At 43.2% G+C, this 20,783-nt stretch overlaps 1 protein-coding gene across 2 annotated transcripts in view; it reads right to left on the reverse strand.

The window, feature by feature from the left end:
* LOC112257743 (glutamate receptor 3) overlaps positions 1-7,832 on the reverse strand; it is a 115,151-nt gene extending 107,319 nt beyond the window's left edge. For both annotated transcript variants that reach the window (XM_024431551.2, XM_042326759.1), the window contains exons 1-2: positions 7,352-7,832; positions 6,657-6,815 (exon numbers count right to left, since the gene is read on the reverse strand). In XM_024431551.2, coding sequence (XP_024287319.2) covers positions 6,657-6,815; positions 7,352-7,439 — 247 coding nt within the window. In that variant the 5' untranslated portion in view covers positions 7,440-7,832. The remainder of the gene's footprint in view (positions 1-6,656; positions 6,816-7,351) is intronic.
* Between the last annotated feature and the right edge of the window lie 12,951 nt (positions 7,833-20,783).

Here is a 20,783-nt window from a genome sequence, read left to right on the forward strand (position 1 = left end):
AGAAAAAATCATTTTCTATTTTCGTTAAGTAGGAGACATCTGCTATGTTCAATCTTCAAACTGAATATCCATCTGTTATGCAGATGTTTTGAGGAAGCATGAGAATGCATTAAAGAAGGAGTAGCAGCAGATCCACATACCATCCCACATTATTATCAAGTGAGGCTGAGGTGAGAGAATAAAGAGTATCTTCTGCGATGAAAGAACATACAGTACATTCGGAAAGTATTCAGACCCCTTCACTTTTCCCACATTTTGTTACGTTACATCCTTATTCTAAAATTGATTAAAAATAAATAAATCCTCATCAATCTCATCAATCTACACTACAAAGGGAAGCACAGCCGCGAGCTGCACAGTGACACGAGCCTACCAGACGAGCTAAATCACTTCTATGCTCGCTTCGAGGCAAGCAACACTGAGGCATGCATGAGAGCATCAGCTGTTCCGGATGACTGTGTGATCACGCTCTCCGTAGCCGACGTGAGTAAGACCTTTAAAGAGGTCAACATACACAAGGCTGCGGGGCCAGAAGGATTACCAGGATGTGTGCTCCGGGCATGTGCTGACCAACTGGCAGGTGTCTTCACTGACATTTTCAACATGTCCCTGACTGAGTCTGTAAAACCAACATGTTTCAAGCAGACCACCATAGTCCCTGTGCCCAAGAACGCGGCAGGGTAGCCTAGTGTTTAGCGTTGGACTAGTAACCGAAAGGTTGCAAGTTCAAATCCCCGAGCAGACAAGGTACAAATCTGTCGTTCTGCCCCTGAACAAGGCAGTTTACCCACTGTTCCTAGGCCGTCATTGAAAATAAGAATTTGTTCTTAACTGACTTGCCTAGTTAAATAAAGGTACAATTAAAATGACTACAGACCCATAGCACTCATGTCCGTAGCCATGAAGTGCTTTGAAAGGCTTTGAATGGCTCACATCAACACCATTATCCCAGAAACCCTAGACCCACTCCAATTTGTATACCGCCCAAACAGATCCACAGATGATGCAATCTCTATTGCCCTCCACACTGCCCTTTCCCACCTGGACAAAAGGAAGACTTATGTGAGAATGCTATTCATTGACTACAGCTCAGCGTTCAACACCATAGTACCCTCAAAGCTCATCACTAAGCTAAGGATCCTGGGACTAAACACCTCCCTCTGCAAATGCATCCTAGACTTCCTGACGGGCCGCCCCCAGGTGGTGAAGGTAGGTAGCAACACATCTGCCACGCTGATCCTCAACACTGGAGCTCCACAGGGGTGCGTGCTCAGTCCCCTCCTGTACTCCCTGTTCACCCACGACTGCATGGCCAATCACGACTCCAACACCATCATTAAGTTTGCAGAAGACACAACAGTGGTAGGCCTGATCACCGACAACGACGAGACAGCCTATAGGGAGGAGGTCAGAGACCTGGCCGTATGGTGCCAGAATAACAACCTATCCCTCAACGTAACCAAGACTAAGGAGATGATTATGGACTACAGGAAAAGAGGGCTGAGCACGCCCCCATTCTCATCAACGGGGCTGTAGTGGAGCAGGTTGAGAGCTTCAAGTTCCTCGGTGTCCACATCAACAACAAACTAGAATGGTCCAAACCCACCAAGACAGTCGTGAAGAGGGCACGACAAAGCCTATTCCCCCTCAGGAGACTAAAGAGATTTGGCATGGGTCCTGAGATCCTCAAAAGGTTCTACAGCTGCAACATCGAGAGCACTGGTTGCATCACTGCCTGAAACGGTAATTGCTTGGCCTCTGAATGCAAGGCACTACAGAGGGTAGTGCGTATGGCCCAGTACATCACTGGGACTAAGCTGCCTGCCATCCAGGACCTCTACACCAGGAGGTGTCAGAGGAAGGCCCTAAAAATTGTCAAAGATCCCAGACACCCCAGTCATAGACTGTTCTCTCTACTACCGCATGGCAAGCGGTCTTGGACAAAAAGGCTTCTCAACAGTATTTACCCCAAGCCATAAGACTCTTGAACAGGTAATCAAATGGCTACCTGGACTATTTGCATTGTGTGCCCCCCCCAACCCCTCTTTAATGCTACGGCTACTCTCTGTTCATCATATATGCATAGTCATTTTAACCATATCTACATGTACATACTACCTCAATCAGCCTGACTAACCAGTGTCTGTATGTAGCCTCGCTACTTTTATAGCCTCTCTATTGTTCACCTAACACCTTTTTTGCACTATTGGTTAGAGCATATAAGTAAGCATTTCACTGTAAGTTCTACACCTGTTGTTTTCAGCACGTGACAAATAAACTTTGATTTGATTGTTTTGATTTGAATACCCCATAATGACAAAGCAAAAAACGTTTTTTAAAATTTTTGCAAATGTATTAATAATAAAAAACAGAAATACCTTATTTACATAAGTATTCAGTCCCTTTGCTATGGGACTAGAAATTGAGCTCAGGTGCATCTTGTTTCCATTGATCACGCTTTAGATGTTTCTACAACTTTATTGGAGTCCACCTGTGGTAAATTCACTTGATTGGACATGATTTGGAAAGGCACACACCTGTCTATCTATAAGGTCCCGCAGTTGACAGTGCATGTCAGAGCATAAACCAAACCATGAGGTCGAAGGAATTGTTCATAGAGCTCCGAGACAAGATTGTGTAGAGGCACAGATCTGGGGAAGGGTACCAACACATTTCTGCAGCATTGAAGGTCACCAAGAACACAGTGGCCTCCATCATTCTTAAATGGAAGAAGTTTGGAACCACCAAGACTCTTCCTAGAGCTGGTCACCTGGCCAAACTGAGCAATCGGGAGAGAAGGGACTAGGTCAGGGAGGTGACCAAGAACCCGATGGTCACTCTTACAGAGCTCCAGAGTACCTCTGTGGAGATGGCAGAATCTTCCAGAAGGACAACCATCTCTGTATCACTCCACCAATCACCAACCTAAAGGACTCTGCCCATGAGGAACTCTTTGGCCTGAAAGCCAAGCATCACGTCTGGAGGAAACCTGGCACCATCCCTACGGTGAAGCATGGTGGTGGCAGCATCATGCTGTGGAGATGTTTTTCAGGGGCAGGGACTGGGAGACTAGTCAGGATCGAAGGAAAGATGAACAGAGAAAAGTACTGAGAGACCCTTGATGAAAACCTGCTCCAGAGCGCTCAGGACCTCAGACTGGGGCGAAGGTTCACCTTCCAACAGGACAATGACTCTAAGCACACAGCCAAGACAATGCAGGAGTGGCTTCGGGACAACTCTCTGAATGTCCTTGAGTGGCCCAGCCAGAGCCTGGACTTGAACCCGATCTAACATCTCTGGAGAGACCAGAAAATAGCTGTGCAGTGACGGTCCCCATCCAACCTGACAGAGCTCGAGAGGATCTGCAGAGAATAATGGGAGAAACTCCCCAAATACAGGTGTGCCAAGCTTGTAGTGTAATACCCAAGAAGACACGAGGATGTAATCGCTGCCAAAGGTGCTTCAACAAAGTACTGAGTAAAGGGTTTGAATACTTATGTAAATGTGATATCAGTTTTTTATTTTTAATGCCTTTGCAAACATTTCTAAAACACAGTTTTTGTTTTGGCATGATGGGGTATTGTTTGTAGATTGATGAGAGAGAAAAAATGATTTAATCAATTTTAGAATAAGTCTTTAACGTAACAAAATGTGAAAAAGTGAAGGGGTCTGAATACTTTCTGAATGCACTGTACATACATATCATCCATTTGATCATTTCATCTGACATTAAAAAGTGTGACTAATAAATAATAGTAACTGTGTTATTGTCCAACAATGTTAGTGTCTGATGTGGTAACTTTTCTCCATATCTGCCCTCTAATGCTAAATAGATGAAAAATTACAGTAAGACACAAAAGTTGGAAAAGTGAAAAAACGAATCATCATTATGCGCAATTGTAATCCAATTAGCAATTAAAATATAGAAATACAGTTCAAAGCACTGTATGTAAAATAAATGTATTCTAATCTTCAATTGGCCAGTAATTTAGAAATACATACATGAAGGCTCGAATTGAATAAATGTGAAAAACATGAATATTATTAAAGTGCTACACATTGAAATGTCAGGCTTTGTAGCCTCTCTGGTCAAAGTCAAAGGTTATCCAAGTTGGCTTCTCATCTATTTTCTCCCTCTTCTTCTTCTGATGTCAATTTCAAAGGGAAAGTGACATAAACAGATTTGTATTATATCATGGCACTGGTGGTGTTATGAGTGCTTTATGAAGGCTTCATGGAAGTCCGACTTATAATGTTCCCTTCTGATTTTCTGCTGTGTCATGCCATTAACAGACATGTTTTTTAACAAATGGAAATACCACAATACACAAAAACCACACAGAAGGACAAATGTCAATTTGTAACTACAAAATCATCGCAACGAGAGATGGTTTTGCACTTTAATAGATGAGCCCGCAAAGGCATCAAACAAGCTCCAGATTTCCTCATATTCTTTCTCTTTATTGAGTTACACTACCATCTGAGTGGCTAATTCTGTTTGCTGACACATATTTGAATAGTCTGCCTCATCCTTAGAGAAGTACAGTTAGTGAAAAGTTAACATGCCAAAAGAGTGCTTCTGACAGTCTCTGTGGCTCCCAGACACATCCAATGCTGCCAGAGGAAGTCAGTACGATTTTGGAAGCCCACTCTCTGTCCACAACCATTCTCATCTAGAATGAACCAGAGGGTCCCATCGCATGTCATTCGACAAAAACAAATGCAAAGACCTGACATCAGAATACACTCCAACATGTCGAATATTAGATAAGCAAACAGATAAATATATTTATTTAAGTTAAAAAATAAAGAAAAGCAATCTATAGGTTATTGTCTTCAATAAACACTGCAATACAATACTGAAGCAAAACACGTTTTTTCTTGGGATAGCTAGCTAGCATCAAACTGAGGTTGGCATTGGCTCCTCTTTGAATTTAAAACATTACATTTACTCAAACTAGAAACAGCAAATACTGCATCTAATCACAATGGAAAAATGTGCAACTGAAATGTGCACAGAGCACATGTTTACTTTACTTAGCTTTGATTGGCAGAAAGGCTCATACCTGCTTGTCAATCATGTGGCAGATATCCATATTCTGTCATATTGATCACTATAGCAACTGGAGGCATTTCATGAATCCTGAAATATCTAAAAGCCATCCATCCGCTCCAATTATAGGTCAATTTCTCCACCCCGGCAATCAAATTAAGTAGTCAGTTCCAGAAATGAATGAGAATTCATTCGACAAATCTAAGAGAGGAAAATGATTTTACCAAAGCTATCCTCACAGTCACAGTAAAGGGAATTGGTACAAAGTCAATTCAACAACTTACAGCGTAGGCTATAGCAAAATGATGCAACCGGAGATAGGGGGGTTAAATAAAGCCTAACAGTGGGATACACTGCAGGCTTATTCATGTGCACCCTCATTACAAGCCTATCGCTGTGACCTTACAATATGCCCCAAGTGAACGGCAACTAAGAGAGGAGATATAACACTGTCAAGTGCCATTCATTCACTTTTTTTTATACCACAGCTACAACACAAGGTAGAGAGAAGCATCTTTGCCAGAGGAATGTGGAATTGTCATTTCAGAGAAATATTAACATACAGTTTTCCAACAGAACAACAGCAACCTCTGTTGAATAGTATCCAAAGGATCGATAAGCATTTCCTACAGATGATAACTGTGATATTCTCAATGACATTATTTCAAGTCTTTTGTGAAATATCCCAGCTATAGACAGACATGACAAGTTTACTGCGTGTCTTCGTATACATTAAACATTTGTACCTGTGTACCATTGTGCTTCATGTGTCAAGATAAGACAAGATAGACATAATGTTTCTCAATTTAGTGTAGACTTGGCTGACCCCAACCTCTTCTTTTTAAAGGCTCTTAACGTACACACTTGACTAGTGTACTGTGCATGACAAAACAAAATATAATTTATATCTACTACAGTGTAGGTAACTCACAAAAAAAGTGATATAACAGAGAACTGAATCTGTTATTTTAATTATTAGGCTATACAGCAATTGCTGCAACAACCACCTCTTTGGAATATCCACGGTTTCATCTGAAAGGAACTGGGGCTTGTATAATAGTCCAACTTTCTTTGACAATCATAGTGGTGTGAAAAAAGTTTTTTGCATACAAAAGATAGTATATCCGGACAGGAAAGAATTAACAGATAAGCTATAAAAGATCAACCATATTTTGAATCTTTAACAATTACTCCAGCTTAAAATAAACTGTATATCCTCAGGTTCTGAAATAACTATGCCACTTAAAAGCTCATAAAGCTGACATTGACACACAACAGTAATGTAATGTTTTCATGCGGTTTTCATTCAGTGTTTTTCTGTAATTGTTCTCATCAATTTGACCCAACCCTATACCCTACCATCAGCAAAGCGATGTGCAGTGACAGCTCAGAAGACGTGTGGGATGATTGTCTTCTAATGCTATAGCAATTCGCCTACCATCAATGTAATAAATTACATAGGCGTCAAGCCAATGCCACTGTGGATATAGCCCCCACGTCGGTGCAGTAGCCGCTCATAATACATTGAGGGGGGGCAGTGCCCTCCATATGTGTCGTTAATTAAATGAAATACATTGCCATCATTTAGTGTCGTGGTACTCACACGCATGTGTGACGGAGAAGCTGTTGGAGGATTCGAGGTTGTCTACATTATAATTGAGATGGAAAGGTTTCTCCGTCACATTCTGATTGGTATTATACAGCTGAACAGCGAACCTGAAGGCGCTGTGCTCCTGCACTGTAGAGCGCATAAAAAGCCCACCTATAAACGAAAGAGGAGAGGAGAATGGGAAGAATTGCATAGGTTAGTTCCTCTTATTCTGTTTCATGAAAACATAGTATGACATCAATATCAGCCCTTATAATTTATTTTCTATCACTGACGACAAATGATCAGTCCTATTTTACGGACCAAGGTATTTCACATTACTAAATGGATGAACATCGCTTAATCTAGAATAAACATCAACCAATTAATTCTACTGTGATTCATTTATTAATGTATAATCTATACTGGCCAGTGAAGTGGTGGAAAGTTCTGCATGAAGATACTTAAATAGGCAAGTATGTGAAACTTTTGGTGATTTATTTTACCCTCCCCCCATTCTTAAACGCATTGTTTCTCATAGCTAGTCTGCTACCTCTCCTTAGGGTATGACTGATGAACTTGACAATGAATTATGCAAAAAATAATCAGTGCAAATGAAGTCAACACCACACAAGCTTTTAATGTACATTTATCTCGTTTTCTTTTTAGGCTAAAGAAAAAACATCTTAGTAATTTCAAATATAACTTACCTATATTTATCTGGTTTGGAAACGCTCCATGCGATTTACCAAAAAGCCACACACAAAAAAGGACAGTCGCTATTATGCGATGGCCCATTTTATCAGACCTCTGAATTTAACTCCTCAAACGAATCTGATATAGGGAAACCATGTAGGTACACAAGCCTATTCGCAGAGAAAATCCGCCAGATGTGCAAGGAGCTCTCAGCCTCTCACTGTGGACTACGAGTGACATACATTGAACTGCGAGCCGAACTGCAGCAGAGCGAATCTTCTTCCGTTGAGAAAAAAGGCACAGACTTTCTCAAAGATGGTTGCGGAGCGAGAAGATTATATATTTGTGAATAAGGATCCAATTGAGCCAGCAGGGGGACGTTGATTATACTTGATCTGACGTTGAATTATAACAGCATCCTCGCCATGCCGCCACTGCAGACATGTGGGCTGGGAAGAATCAGCGCGGACACAGCTATACAGTGTTTGTCTGCATGGTGCACAGACAAAGCGAGTCTAGATATGATGGTATCTACTCTGTAGTCAAGTGGGCTAGTTGAGGGAAAGTGACATTTTTGGTATTCTTTAGTGCATGTTCTATAGCCTATCTTTAGAAGATGTAATGATTCTATATCAAAAAATAAGCATTAGGCTATGTGATTTTCCTAAATATATGACAGTTAAATTAAATGGATGCCAGGCAAATTGGTGACCATTTATTTAATCTCCTGTGTAATTGGTCTCTGGAGATATTCCTGAAGACATGACAAGTTTTTTTAATCTCCTGAACTAAACCTGTAAGTAACCCAGGCCCAGCCCAGGTGTTAGGGAGACTTCAAGTCCTATGAGTAAGTCAAATATATTTTCCATCAAAATAGTTCCTATGACAATGAAAGTGAATGAGTGCCACTTCAGGTTTTCATTAAAATAATTCCTCCCATGATTGCAGTCGTCTGCGCTGCCTGCCTGTCAGTATCTTTGGAGCGAATGTGATTGAGTCTGTCAGTTATTCATTCTGGGGTTACTGTGTAATGTGAAACAGGTGCTGCTGCAGGGCCCTATCAGACCCACGCCATCCGACCCCTTTTCATCAAGGCAAACTATGCCTCCAGTCACAGGCAGGCACCAAGAGAAAAGGGATGTGATGTTCCATCCTGGGGTGTGAAATCCCTCCCAGCGCTGGAAGGCTCTCGCCTCGAGCAGGTTGGAAATGTTCATTAGTATTGCAGAGGAGTTTCACACTGATGCTTGCTGAGGGACTTAGTGCAGTTATAAAGGTATCAATCATCTTCTATAACCTCTATACAGTACATACTGTAGCATACAACCACTCACTACACTAAGTATACAAAACATGAAGAACACCTGCTCTTTCCATGACATACACAGACCAGATGAATCCAGGTGAAAGCTATGATCCCTTATTGATGTGTAGATGAAGGGAAGGAGACTAGAGGGGGTGCAACTAAATATTAGGAATGTTTGTATGTTGGTATACTCAGTGTATACTGTGGTTTATGTGATCCTTCAAAACAATGATAATTCACACTCTAGCACAGCTATATCAACCCACTGTAGCCTGGCTATGAATAAGGAGATATAGATTACATTATTGAAGCTCTTTGTTCAGAGAGTCAGTGTGTACTGTTGGAGAGCCAAGGGCAAGTCAGCTAATCATTACCGCTTTCTGTTAGGAAGAGGCTGATGCAGACCCAGCCTAGCAGAACAGGTCAGACTGTATTGACCCAGATTAATCAGAGGGATTTAATGCTTGGCATTACAACTCTGATGTTAATTTACAGTTAACTCACTGTAGTAGGGCCAGAGCAGTGGTGCTGTGCTGCACAAATGTTGGGTGATTTCCTTCCAGGAGCAAAAGTGATTTTGCTTTAGAACATGTACACTGGGTGTACAAAACATTAGGAACACCACCCAAATGACATCCAGCCAACTTGACACAACTGTGGGAAGCATTGGAGTCAACATGGGCTAGCATCCCTGTGGAAAGCTTTTGACACCTTGTAGAGTCCATGCTCCCAACGAAGTGAGGCTGTTCTGACGGGAAAAGGGTGTGTAACTCAATATTAGGAAGGAGTTCCTAATGTTTTGTACACTCTGCCTCTGTAAGACCTCACAGATTTGATGAACTACACATTCTACTTTCGGCTCGGCTGTGTAAAATTATAAAATTTGTTCCTGTGCGCTCAAAAACAAACTCAGACTTAATTTGACTGAGCTTGTGGCAAAGCTGGCGCTTCGCGTTCACTGAGGTGTGTATGTCATCAGGATGAGAGCCATCAGAGACAAACTCATCCAGATATAATATACAGGACCCCTCTGAAATGAACCGTTGAAAGGAGAATGGTGAGGTGATGAGGATGCTACTACGTCTGAAACATCTCAGCAGGGAAGAATAGGGAGGACAAGGAAACCATGGTCAAGCTAAATAGAATGGGAAGGGAAAGGAGAAGAGTGGAGCAAGAGGAGATGAGACAGGCAGTCAGGGGGAGATGCAGCATGACACTAAGGCCTGTCTGTGCTCACACACTCTCTGAAGACATGAAAATGTGCTTTAGCTTTTTAAACAATGAGCAGCCAGCTGAGTATTCTTTCCATGCAATAGTGAATTCACGATCTAAATCAGGGATGGGCAACTTTTATTGGGGTTAGGGCCACAAAAAACTTGAACTCATCAAGTTAAACTGGGATATGCTTAACACCTCGGCAGTCCTACAATCTAAGCTAGATGCCCTCAATCTCACACAAATCATCAAGGAACCCACCAGGTACAACCTTAAATCTGTAAACAAGGGCACCCTCATAGACGTCATCCTGACCAACTGGCCCTCCAAATACACCTCTGCTGTCTTCAACCAGGATCTCAGCGATCACTGCCTCATTGCCTGTATCCGCTACGGAGCCGCTGTCAAACGACCACCCCTCATCACTGTCAAACGCTCCCTAAAACACTTCTGTGAGCAGGCCTTTCTAATCGACCTGGCCCGGGTATCCTGGAAGGACATTGACCTCATCCCGTCAGTTGAGGATGCCTGGTCATTCTTTAAAGGTAACTTCCTCACCATTTTAGATAAGCATGCTCCGTTCAAAAAATGCAGAACTAAGAACAGATACAGCCCTTGGTTCACTCCAGACCTGACTGCCCTCGACCAGCACAAAAATATCCTGTGGCGGACTGCAATAGCATTGAATAGTCCCCGCGATATGCAACTGTTCAGGGAAGGCAGGAACCAATACACGAGGTCAGTCAGGAAAGCTAAGGCCAGCTTCTTCAGGCAGAAGTTTGCATCCTGTAGCTCCAACTCCAAAAAGTTCTGGGACACTGTGAAGTCCATGGAGAACAAGAGCACCTCCTCCCAGCTACCCACTGCACTGAGGCTAGGTAACACGGTCACCACCGATAAATCCATGATTATCGAAAACTTCAACAAGCATTTCTCAACAGCTGGCCATGCCTTCCGCTTGGCTATTCCAACCTTAGCAAACAGCTCCGCACCCCCCGCAGCTACTTGCCCAAGCCTCTCCAGGTTCTCCTTTACCCAAATCCAGATAGCAGATGTTCTGAAAGAGCTGCAAAACCTGGACCCGTACAAATCAGCTGGGCTTGACAATATGGACCCTCTATTTCTGAAACTATCCGCCGCCATTGTCGCAACCCCTATTACCAGCCTGTTCAACCTCTCTTTCATATCGTCTGAGATCCCCAAGGATTGGAAAGCTGCCGCAGTCATCCCCCTCTTCAAAGGGGGAGACACCCTGGACCCAAACTGTTACAGACCTATATCCATCCTGCCCTGCCTATCTAAGGTCTTCGAAAGCCAAGTCAACAAACAGGTCACTGACCATCTCGAATCCCACCGTACCTTCTCCGCTGTGCAATCGGGTTTCCGAGCCGGTCACAGGTGCACCTCAGCCACGCTCAAGGTACTAAACGATATCATAACCGCCATCGATAAAAGACAGTACTGTGCAGCCGTCTTCATCGACCTTGCCAAGGCGTTTGACTCTGTCAATCACCATATTCTTATCGGCAGACTCAGTAGCCTCGGTTTTTCGGATGACTGCCTTGCCTGGTTCACCAATTACTTTGCAGACAGAGTTCAGTGTGTCAAATCGGAGGGCATGCTGTCCGGTCCTCTGGCAGTCTCTATGGGGGTGCCACAGGGTTCAATCCTCAGGCCGACTCTTTTCTCTGTATATATCAATGATGTTGCTCTTGCTGCGGGCGATTCCCTGATCCACCTCTACGCAGACGACACCATTCTATATACTTCCGGCCCGTCCTTGGACACTGTGCTATCTAACCTCCAAACGAGCTTCAATGCCATACAACACTCCTTCCGTGGCCTCCAACTGCTCTTAAACGCTAGTAAAACCAAATGCATGCTTTTCAACCGTTCTCTGCCTGCACCCACACGCCTGACCAGCATCACCACCCTGGATGGTTCCGACCTTGAATATGTGGACATCTATAAGTACCTAGGTGTCTGGCTAGACTGTAAACTCTCCTTCCAGACTCATATCAAACATCTCCAATCGAAAATCAAATCAAGAATCGGCTTTCTATTTCGCAACAAAGCCTCCTTCACTCACGCCGCCAAACTTACCCTAGTAAAACTGACTATCCTACCGATCCTCGACTTCGGCGATGTCATCTACAAAATTGCTTCCAACACTCTACTCAGCAAACTGGATGCAGTTTATCACAGTGCCATCCATTTTGTCACTAAAGCACCTTATACCACCCACCACTGCGACTTGTATGCTCTAGTCGGCTGGCCCTCGCTACATATTCGTCGCCAGACCCACTGGCTCCAGGTCATCTACAAGTCCATGCTAGGTAAAGCTCCGCCATATCTCAGTTCACTGGTCACGATGGCAACACCCATCCGTAGCACGCGCTCCAGCAGGTGTATCTCACTGATCATCCCTAAAGCCAACACCTCATTTGGCCGCCTTTCGTTCCAGTTCTCTGCTGCCTGTGACTGGAACGAATTGCAAAAATCGCTGAAGTTGGAGACTTTTATCTCCCTCACCAACTTCAAACATCTGCTATCTGAGCAGTTAACCGATCGCTGCAGCTGTACATAGTCTATCGGTAAATAGCCCACCCTTTTTTACCTACCTCATCCCCATACTGTTTTTATTTATTTACTTTTCTGCTCTTTTGCACATCAATATCTCTACCTGTACATGACCATCTGATCATTCTTCACTCCAGTGTTATTAATCTGCAAAATTGTAATTATTCGCCTACCTCCTCATGCCTTTTGCACACAATGTATATAGACTCCCCTTTTTTTCTACTGTGTTATTGACTTGTTAATTGTTTACTCCATGTGTAACTCTGTGTTGTCTGTTCACACTGCTATGCTTTATCTTGGCCAGGTCGCAGTTGCAAATGAGAACTTGTTCTCAACTAGCCTACCTGGTTAAATAAAGGTGAAATAAAAAATAAATAAAAAATCATGGTGGGCCGCATCGTGCCATTCTACACATTTTGTCATGGGGTGTAGAGAAAATGTTGAAGCTAGTTTGCTTCAATTATACACATTTTGCCATGGGGCGGAGAGAAGATTTGGCAATTTTATAACTAATTTCATGCACATTTTTACATTTAAAAGTTCATTTTGTGCAATCTTACTCCTTTTGCCATGCAGCGGAGAGGAAAAGTAGCAGTTTTACAGCTAATTTCATGCAATTCTACTAATTTTGCCATAGGGTGGAGAGAAATGTTAACAGTTTTGAAAATGATATCTGAGTGAGACTGACTAACAAAATCAATGGGGGCACCTGGGGCTCTAATTCGACCTTGATTACTACAAGTTTAGAAAGCTTATCTCTAGACTAATTTACTAATCTAAAACATTTTAGCTGACATGCGCAAATTGAGTGGCTATCAGCGACTGACATACTGTAACAAGAGAAAAACTGTTGAAGCACAACCAAATTTCGAAATTGCATCTGGTGTATTCTACTATTCTACTTAGCAACAGTAAGTTGAAACCCTGACTGAGTTCCAAGGGGGGCCTTCTTAAGGGGGGCCTGCGGGCCCCCCATCACTGATCTAAATGTGTGTACTGTTGGTGTTTCATTATTTGCTGATATGTACTTTTATTATGTGCTACATTTAAAAAGAGATTCGGTGCAGACAAGGGCCTATTATGCTAGCCTGAGACATTTTCTTCAAACTATCCTAAGCATGCAAAGAAGGCTGCATATCTCTGGTGAAGCTAGCTTTTCATCATATTATAACGAAACACACACGCACAAGTATGCGCGAGCACACACACACACAATTTGTGTGTGTATTCAACAAGACCCCACTAAGTGTAAATGCTAGTGGGCCATTCCAGCACCTCCGAAGGAATTTAAGTGAACATGCCATTCAGACACTGTAGACCATAGTACAATTAATGACACAGTCTAATTTTGGCATCTCCCCAAAGATAGCTTTATTCAGCTCTGTGATGACATCACACAAACAAACCATATCCCCAGGCTACATACGGTCACGGGGAACTATTTTCTTTTCTTTAAATGTTAATATGTTTTATTTAATCCCAGTTTACCAACAGAAGAGACACACACATGTCATCATCCATAGAGATGCAATAAGAACGTCACAACTATTTAACAGATCTCTACCACCATGTTTGTCTGGTAACCTTATTCTGCCTGCTGGGGGCCTGACTGGTTGGTGGAGACATTAGTAGATTTGTAATCATCAGAAGTTATATTTTATGTATATACAGTTGAAGTCGGAAGTTTACATACACCTTAGCAAAATACATTTAAACGCAGTTTTTCATATAATAATAGTAGAGAGAATTATTTATTACAGCTTTTATTTTTTTCTTCACATTCCCAGTGGGTCAGAAGTTTACATACACTCAATTAGTATTTGGTAGCATTGCCGTGCTTCACAGTTGGGATGGTGTTCTTCGGCTTGCAAGCCTCCCCTTTTTTCCTCCAAACATAACGATGGTCATTATGGCCAAACAGTTCTATTTTTGTTTCATCAGACCAGAGGACATTTCTCCAAAAAGAACACTCTTTATCCTCATGTGCAGTTGCAAACCGTAGTCTGGCTTTTCAATTGTGGTTTTGGAGCAGTGGCTTCTTCCTTGCCGAGGGGCCTTTCAGGTTATGTCGATATAGGACTTGTTTTACTGTGGATATAGATAGATAGATATTTTTTGTACCTGTTTCCTCCAGCATCTTCACAAGGTCCTTTGCTGCTGTTCTGGGATTGATTTGCACTTTACGTTCATCTCTAGGTGACAGAACGTGTCTCCTTCCTGAGCGGTATGACGGATGCGTGGTCCCATGGTGTTTATACTTCATGTGGTACCTTCTAAAACCATGACCTCATACTTAGTGTATGCAAACTTCTGACCCACTGGAATTGTGATACAGTGAATTAGGAGTGAAATAATCTGTCTGTAAACAATTGTTGGAACAATTACTTGTGTCATGCACAAAGTAGATGTCCTAACCGACTTGCCAAAACTATAGTTTGTTAACAATATATTTGTGGAGTGGTTGAAAAATGAGTTTTAATGACTTCAATCTAAGTGTATGTAAACTTCCAACTTCAACTGTATATATATATATATATATATATATATTTTACCCCCTTTTTCTCCCCGATTTCATGATATCCAATTGCGATACACTTACGATCTTGTCTCATCGCTGCAACTCCCAACAGGCTCGGGAGAGGCGAAGGTCGAGTCATGCGTCCTTCGGAACATGACCCGCCAAACCACGCTCCTTAACACCCACACCAATGTGTCGGAGGAAACACTGTTCAACTGACGACCGAAGTCAGCCTGCAGGCGCCCGGCCCGCCATAAAGAGTAGATGGGGTCCCCCGGGTGGCGCAGTGGTTAAGGGCGCTGTACTGCAGCGCCAGCTGCACCACCAGAGACTCTGGGTTCGCGCCCAGTCTCTGTCGTAACCGGCCGCGACCGGGAGGTCCGTTGCGCAACGCACAATTGGCCTAGCATCGTCCGGGTTAGGGAGGGTTTGGCCGGTAGGGATGTCCTTGTCTCATCGCGCACCAGCGACTCCTGTGGCGGGCCGGGCGCAATGCGCGCTAACGAAGGTTGCCAGGTGCACGGTGTTTCCTCCGACACATTGGTGCGGCTGTCTTCCGGGTTAGATGGCGCTGTGTAAAGAAGCAGTGCGGCTTGATTGGGTTGTGTATCAGAGGACGCATAACTTTCAACCTTCGTCTCTCCCAAGCCCGTACAGGTAAGTACAGTAGCAGATGGGACAGTAAAGCCCCTCCCCCTGCCAAACCCTCCCCTCCTGGGCCAATTGTGCGCAACCCTATGGGACTCCTGGTCACGGCCAGTTATGTACCACAGCCTGGGATCAAACCCCGGTCTGTGATGACACTGCGATGCAGTGCCTTAGACTACTGCGCCACTCAATCATCAGGAGTTTGATCATAAACTGTCTCCATGGTAAGACTTTGTATGCAGGGTAGTATTTTCTTCAGGGATATGTGATTCTTAAAAGCAGTGGCCACCTTTCATCTCTTCGGTGAGTGCTTTGGATCTCCAACACATAGCCAAATCCCTGTTCCAGGAAATTACATCTAATATGTCATTGACTCAGCTTGTCAATATAAAGCTGTCAATATAGATTAAGTGAGATGTTGTTTTCCTTTGGTAATGGTTTGTTAGAACCCATGGAATTACACACAAGTTGTTAGCCTGAAAAAGTGGACTGGCCTATACAGCCAGCTAGGCAAATGCATTGTTCCGTATTTGCACTGTGACCAGAGTGCAAACCATTACAGTCAGACTGAGACCCATCTGGAATCTATAGCAACTAAATCCAGATAAAGTCATTTTACTTCCTACTTGTTTCTCCAGCTGGTTTCTTCTAAATCATTTGCCCTTTCATTTAATGGATTATGTCATGTAATGGAATGAGATTGTAGATTAGGGGCGGACATACAGTATGTTTGCTATTTTTGTCAACTTGTTTAACCATTGTTGAAGCAACTGTTTGAGATAAGATAAGGCTCACAGAAAAGCAGTTGACATAAGGAAAACATACAAATCTTTTTTCTGTCTGCATTCTTAGCTTGGAGGTGCTGCCTGTGTGTCTGAGGATGAAGGCTTGCTTATTTCACATCGCGTGTTTTGCCTTTCATTACCCTGTGAAACTGGATGTGGGCCTTGCTAGGCATGTGACTGTTCGCAGCGGTTCAACGTTTTACATTCAAGTCCACATTAGGGCCAAAGCCTGCCAGAGAAACTGGCAAGTGCACGGCAGAAGTGCTCTGATGCATGAGCAGCCTCCTTTTCCTCAGGCAAATTAGGGTTGGCGTTGGCTAATTAAAGATGGAAAATCCACTGGTAAACAATGTCTCTCTATTTAAACAGTGCACAGTGGATCGATCTCCTGTCATACAGTTTAGCTTCGGTATTAGAGATTAAGTGAAGAGAGCATGTGGTGCAGTCTGATGGCAGGCTGTCCAGCAGAGCAGAATATGACCCAAGTAGTTTAATTTTTTATGCCCCTTTTGTTTGGTTGGTTTCAGAGAGAAAGACATGCTAAGATGGGAAAGTCATAGTGGTAGCCTACTGCATCTTAAAAACGCCTTAAATGAATAGAATCAACAAATACTGTCATAGATGTCCTAATGCTGAGTTCATGTGCCTAATAGTCAATTGTACAGTTTGTTGCATGTACCTATTACGGGGATGGATTTATTTTTCTGTTCACCTGATACCTCAGTCAAATGTATTTCAATCAATCAAATGTATTTATAAAGCCCTTTTTACATCAGCCTGAGTTTAACATTAACATTATGGTGTATTATGTCTTTGACAATATAACAACAAGAGGAGCAAAAACAAGTTATGTCCAGACTTATGTTATGTCCTCTGTTTAAGGTACTGTAGTGAAAGGTCAGAGGATAAAATAACACATTGAAGCAGATGAAGGGCTGCGGTTTGGATTCCTCTCAGTCTCTGAAACTCCTATAAACTCCTCTGGTAAATGATCTGGACTCAGTTATGTTCCTTCACTAAAGTGCTCTGAAAAAAATATCACATTTTCACTTTCCACAAAATATCCACATTTTTTTTGTACCAATAAGATGATAGAGCTGCTATCATCCACCAGGTTGTTATTGACAAAATGTGTTTCCTTTCCGCCATTCATCTCATCGCTGGCAATGCCCGGATTTCAGGAGTGAAGGCCTCAGGCTTATGCACTAATGTTCAGTCTCATGTATTCCACCCCAGGACTTGACCGACTGAAACTGAGAAAATTGGGGAGGATTCTGAAAATACTTTTCACAAGTATCCTGGCTCGTCTGTACAGCCTACCGGTATTTGATTTGGAATACTCGCTCGCAAAATAGCACAAATGAAAGTCAAATGTCAAGGCATATTCCATTGCCAAGAATATATTCTATATTTTATCAGTAGTGCTGCCAGGAAATGTGCTGGTAATGTTCTGGAAATGTCAAAACTGTGAGGTAAGCTAAGTGTATGCATATTGTCACAGCTATGTATGCTATAGTATGTATAAGAGGGCAAAGAGCAGGGGAAGTGCTCTCTCTCTCTCAATAATTCAATAGAAACAACAGAGCAAATTTGTCTTGTGAGATGCTGCCTCACACTCTTTTGATTAGGACATCAGCATGAGAGATTGGCTATACCGTTGCATGCAGATAGTGCTGCGTTTCAGCAGGGCCAGAAACGGGGTGGCAGCTTGCCAACATGTTTCTCAGCATCCAGCCAAGTGGAGAAAAGCCAGCCACAGGTGTGCCCTATCAGGACACTTTGGTTACACAGCTCAAAGTAATCACTATGTTACACCTGGTCTTCAGAAGAGCTGTGGAGCAGCTCTCACATCTGTGCTGGGGAGACAACAGAGAGCTTAATGAAGGAGTCCTGGAGTAGTCCTTCATGGAAGCAATGGAATCAACCTAAGGGATTTTATACCAGCCTAATGACATGGCACTGTTATAACCATTGACGGATAGCTTATGTCAATCTTGCTTAAAGGTAGTTTGTTAGATCATTTGACATCACAGTAGGCATGGGCTGATATCGTAGCTGTAATATTATAAAGGCTGATGATGGCCAGGTGGATCAAGCAAAGTGTTACCTAGATGTCAAATGGGGCTAAATTAAATGCCAGCCCTGGAATCTGCCTGGATGTCTTATGACAAGCACTGTTGTATTCCTGTTATTGAGTCATATACAGTACCAGTTGAAAGGTTTGGACACACCTACTCATTCAAGGGTTTTTGTTTATTTTTTAGATTTTCTACACTGTAGAAAAGTTGTGAAGACATCAAAACACATGTGGAATCATATAGTAATCAAAAATGTGTTAAACAAATCTAAATATACAGTGAGGGAAAAAAGTATTCGATTCCCTGCTGATTTTGTACGTTTGCCCACTGACAAGGAAATGATCAGTCTATAATTTTAATGGTAGGTTTATTTGAACAGTGAGAGACAGAATAACAACAACAAAATCCAGAAAAACACATATCAAAAATGTTATACATTGATTTGCATTTTAATGAGGGATATAAGTAATTTACACCCTCTCAATCAGAAAGATTTCTGGCCCCCAGGTGTCTTTTATACAGGTAATGAGCTGAGATTAGGAGCACACTCTTACAGGAAGTGCTCCTAACTTCAGCTTGTTACCTGTATAAAAGACACCTGTCCACAGAAGCAATCAATCAATCAGATTCCAAACTCTCCACCATGGCCAAGACCAAAGAGCTCTCCAAGGATGTCAGGGCCAAGATTGTAGACCTACACAAGGCTGGAATGGGCTACAAGACCTTCGCCAAGCAGCTTGGTGAGAAGGTGGCAACAGTTGGTGGTGCGATTATTCGCAAATGGAAGAAACACAAAAGAACTGTCAATCTCCCTCGGCCTGGGGCTCCATGCAAGATCTCACCTCGTGGAGTTGCAATGATCATGAGAACGGTGAGGAATCAGCCAAGAACTACATGGGAGGATCTTGTCAATGATCTCAAGGCAGCTGGGACCATAGTCACCAAGAAAACAATTGGTAACACACTGTGCCGTGAAGGACTGAAATCCTGCAGCGCCCGCAAGGTCCCCCTGCTCAAGAAAGCACATATACATGCCCGTCTGAAGTTTGCCAATGAAGATCTGAATGATTCAGAGGACAACTGGGTGAAAGTGTTGTGGTCAGATGAGACCAAAATTGAGCTCTTTGGCATCAACTCAACTCTCTGTGTTTGGAGGAGGAGGAATGCTGCCTATGACCGCAAGAACACCATCCCCACCATCAACCATGGAGGTGGAAACATTATGCTTTGGGGGTGTTTTTCTGCTAAGGGGACAGGACAACTTCACCGCATCAAAGGGACGATGGATGGGGCCATGTACCGTCAATTCTTGGGTCAGAACCTCCTTCCCTCAGCCAAGGCATTGAAAATGGGTTGTGGATGGGTATTCCAGCATGACAATGACCCAAAACACACGGCCAAGGCAACAAAGGAGTGGCTCAAGAAGAAGTACATTATGGTCCTGGAGTGGCCTAGCCAGTCTCCAGACCTTAATCCCATAGAACATCTGTGGAGGCAGCTGAAGGTTCAAGTTGCCAAACGTCAGCCTCAAAACCTTAATGACTTGGAGAAGATCTGCAAAGAGGAGTGGGACAAAATCACTCCTGAGATTTGTGCAAACCTGGTGACCAACTACGAGAAACGTCTGACCTCTGTGATTGCCAACAAGGGTTTTGCCACCAAGTACTAAGTCATGTTTTGCAGAGGGGTCAAATACTTATTTCACAATACCTTGACTTTGTTATCCTTAAGCCCTTTTGACACAACTTTGGAAGTATGCTTTGGGTCATTGTTCATTTGGAAGACCCATTTGCGACCAAGCTTTAACTTCCTGACTGATGTCTTGAGATGTTTCTTCAATATATCCAATATATCATTTTCTTTCCTCCTGATGCCATCTATTTTGTGATGTGCACTAGTCCCTCCTGCAGCAAAGTACCCCCACAACATGATGCTGCCACCCCTGTGCTTCACGGTTGGAATGGTGTTCTTCGGCTTGCAAGCCACCCCCTTTTTCCTCCAAACATAACGATGGTCTGGTGTAACCGAGTCAGGTTTGGCGCCCCCCATTGGGTTGTGCCGTGGGGGAGATCTTCGTGGGCTATACTAGGCCTTGTCTCAGGATGGTAAGGATGGTAAGTTGGTGGTTGGAGATATCCCTCTAGTGTTGTGGGGGCTGTGCTTTGGCAAAGGGGGGTGGGGTTATATCCTGCCCGTTTGGCCCTGGCAGGGGGTATCGTCGGACAGGGCCACAGTATCTTCCGACACCTCCTGTCTCAGCCTCCAGTATTTATGCTGCAATAGTTTATGTGTCGGCGGGCTAGGGTCAGTGTTATA

The sequence above is a fragment of the Oncorhynchus tshawytscha genome, linkage group LG09 (assembly GCF_018296145.1).
Source record: "Oncorhynchus tshawytscha isolate Ot180627B linkage group LG09, Otsh_v2.0, whole genome shotgun sequence".
Lineage (NCBI taxonomy): Eukaryota > Metazoa > Chordata > Actinopteri > Salmoniformes > Salmonidae > Oncorhynchus > Oncorhynchus tshawytscha.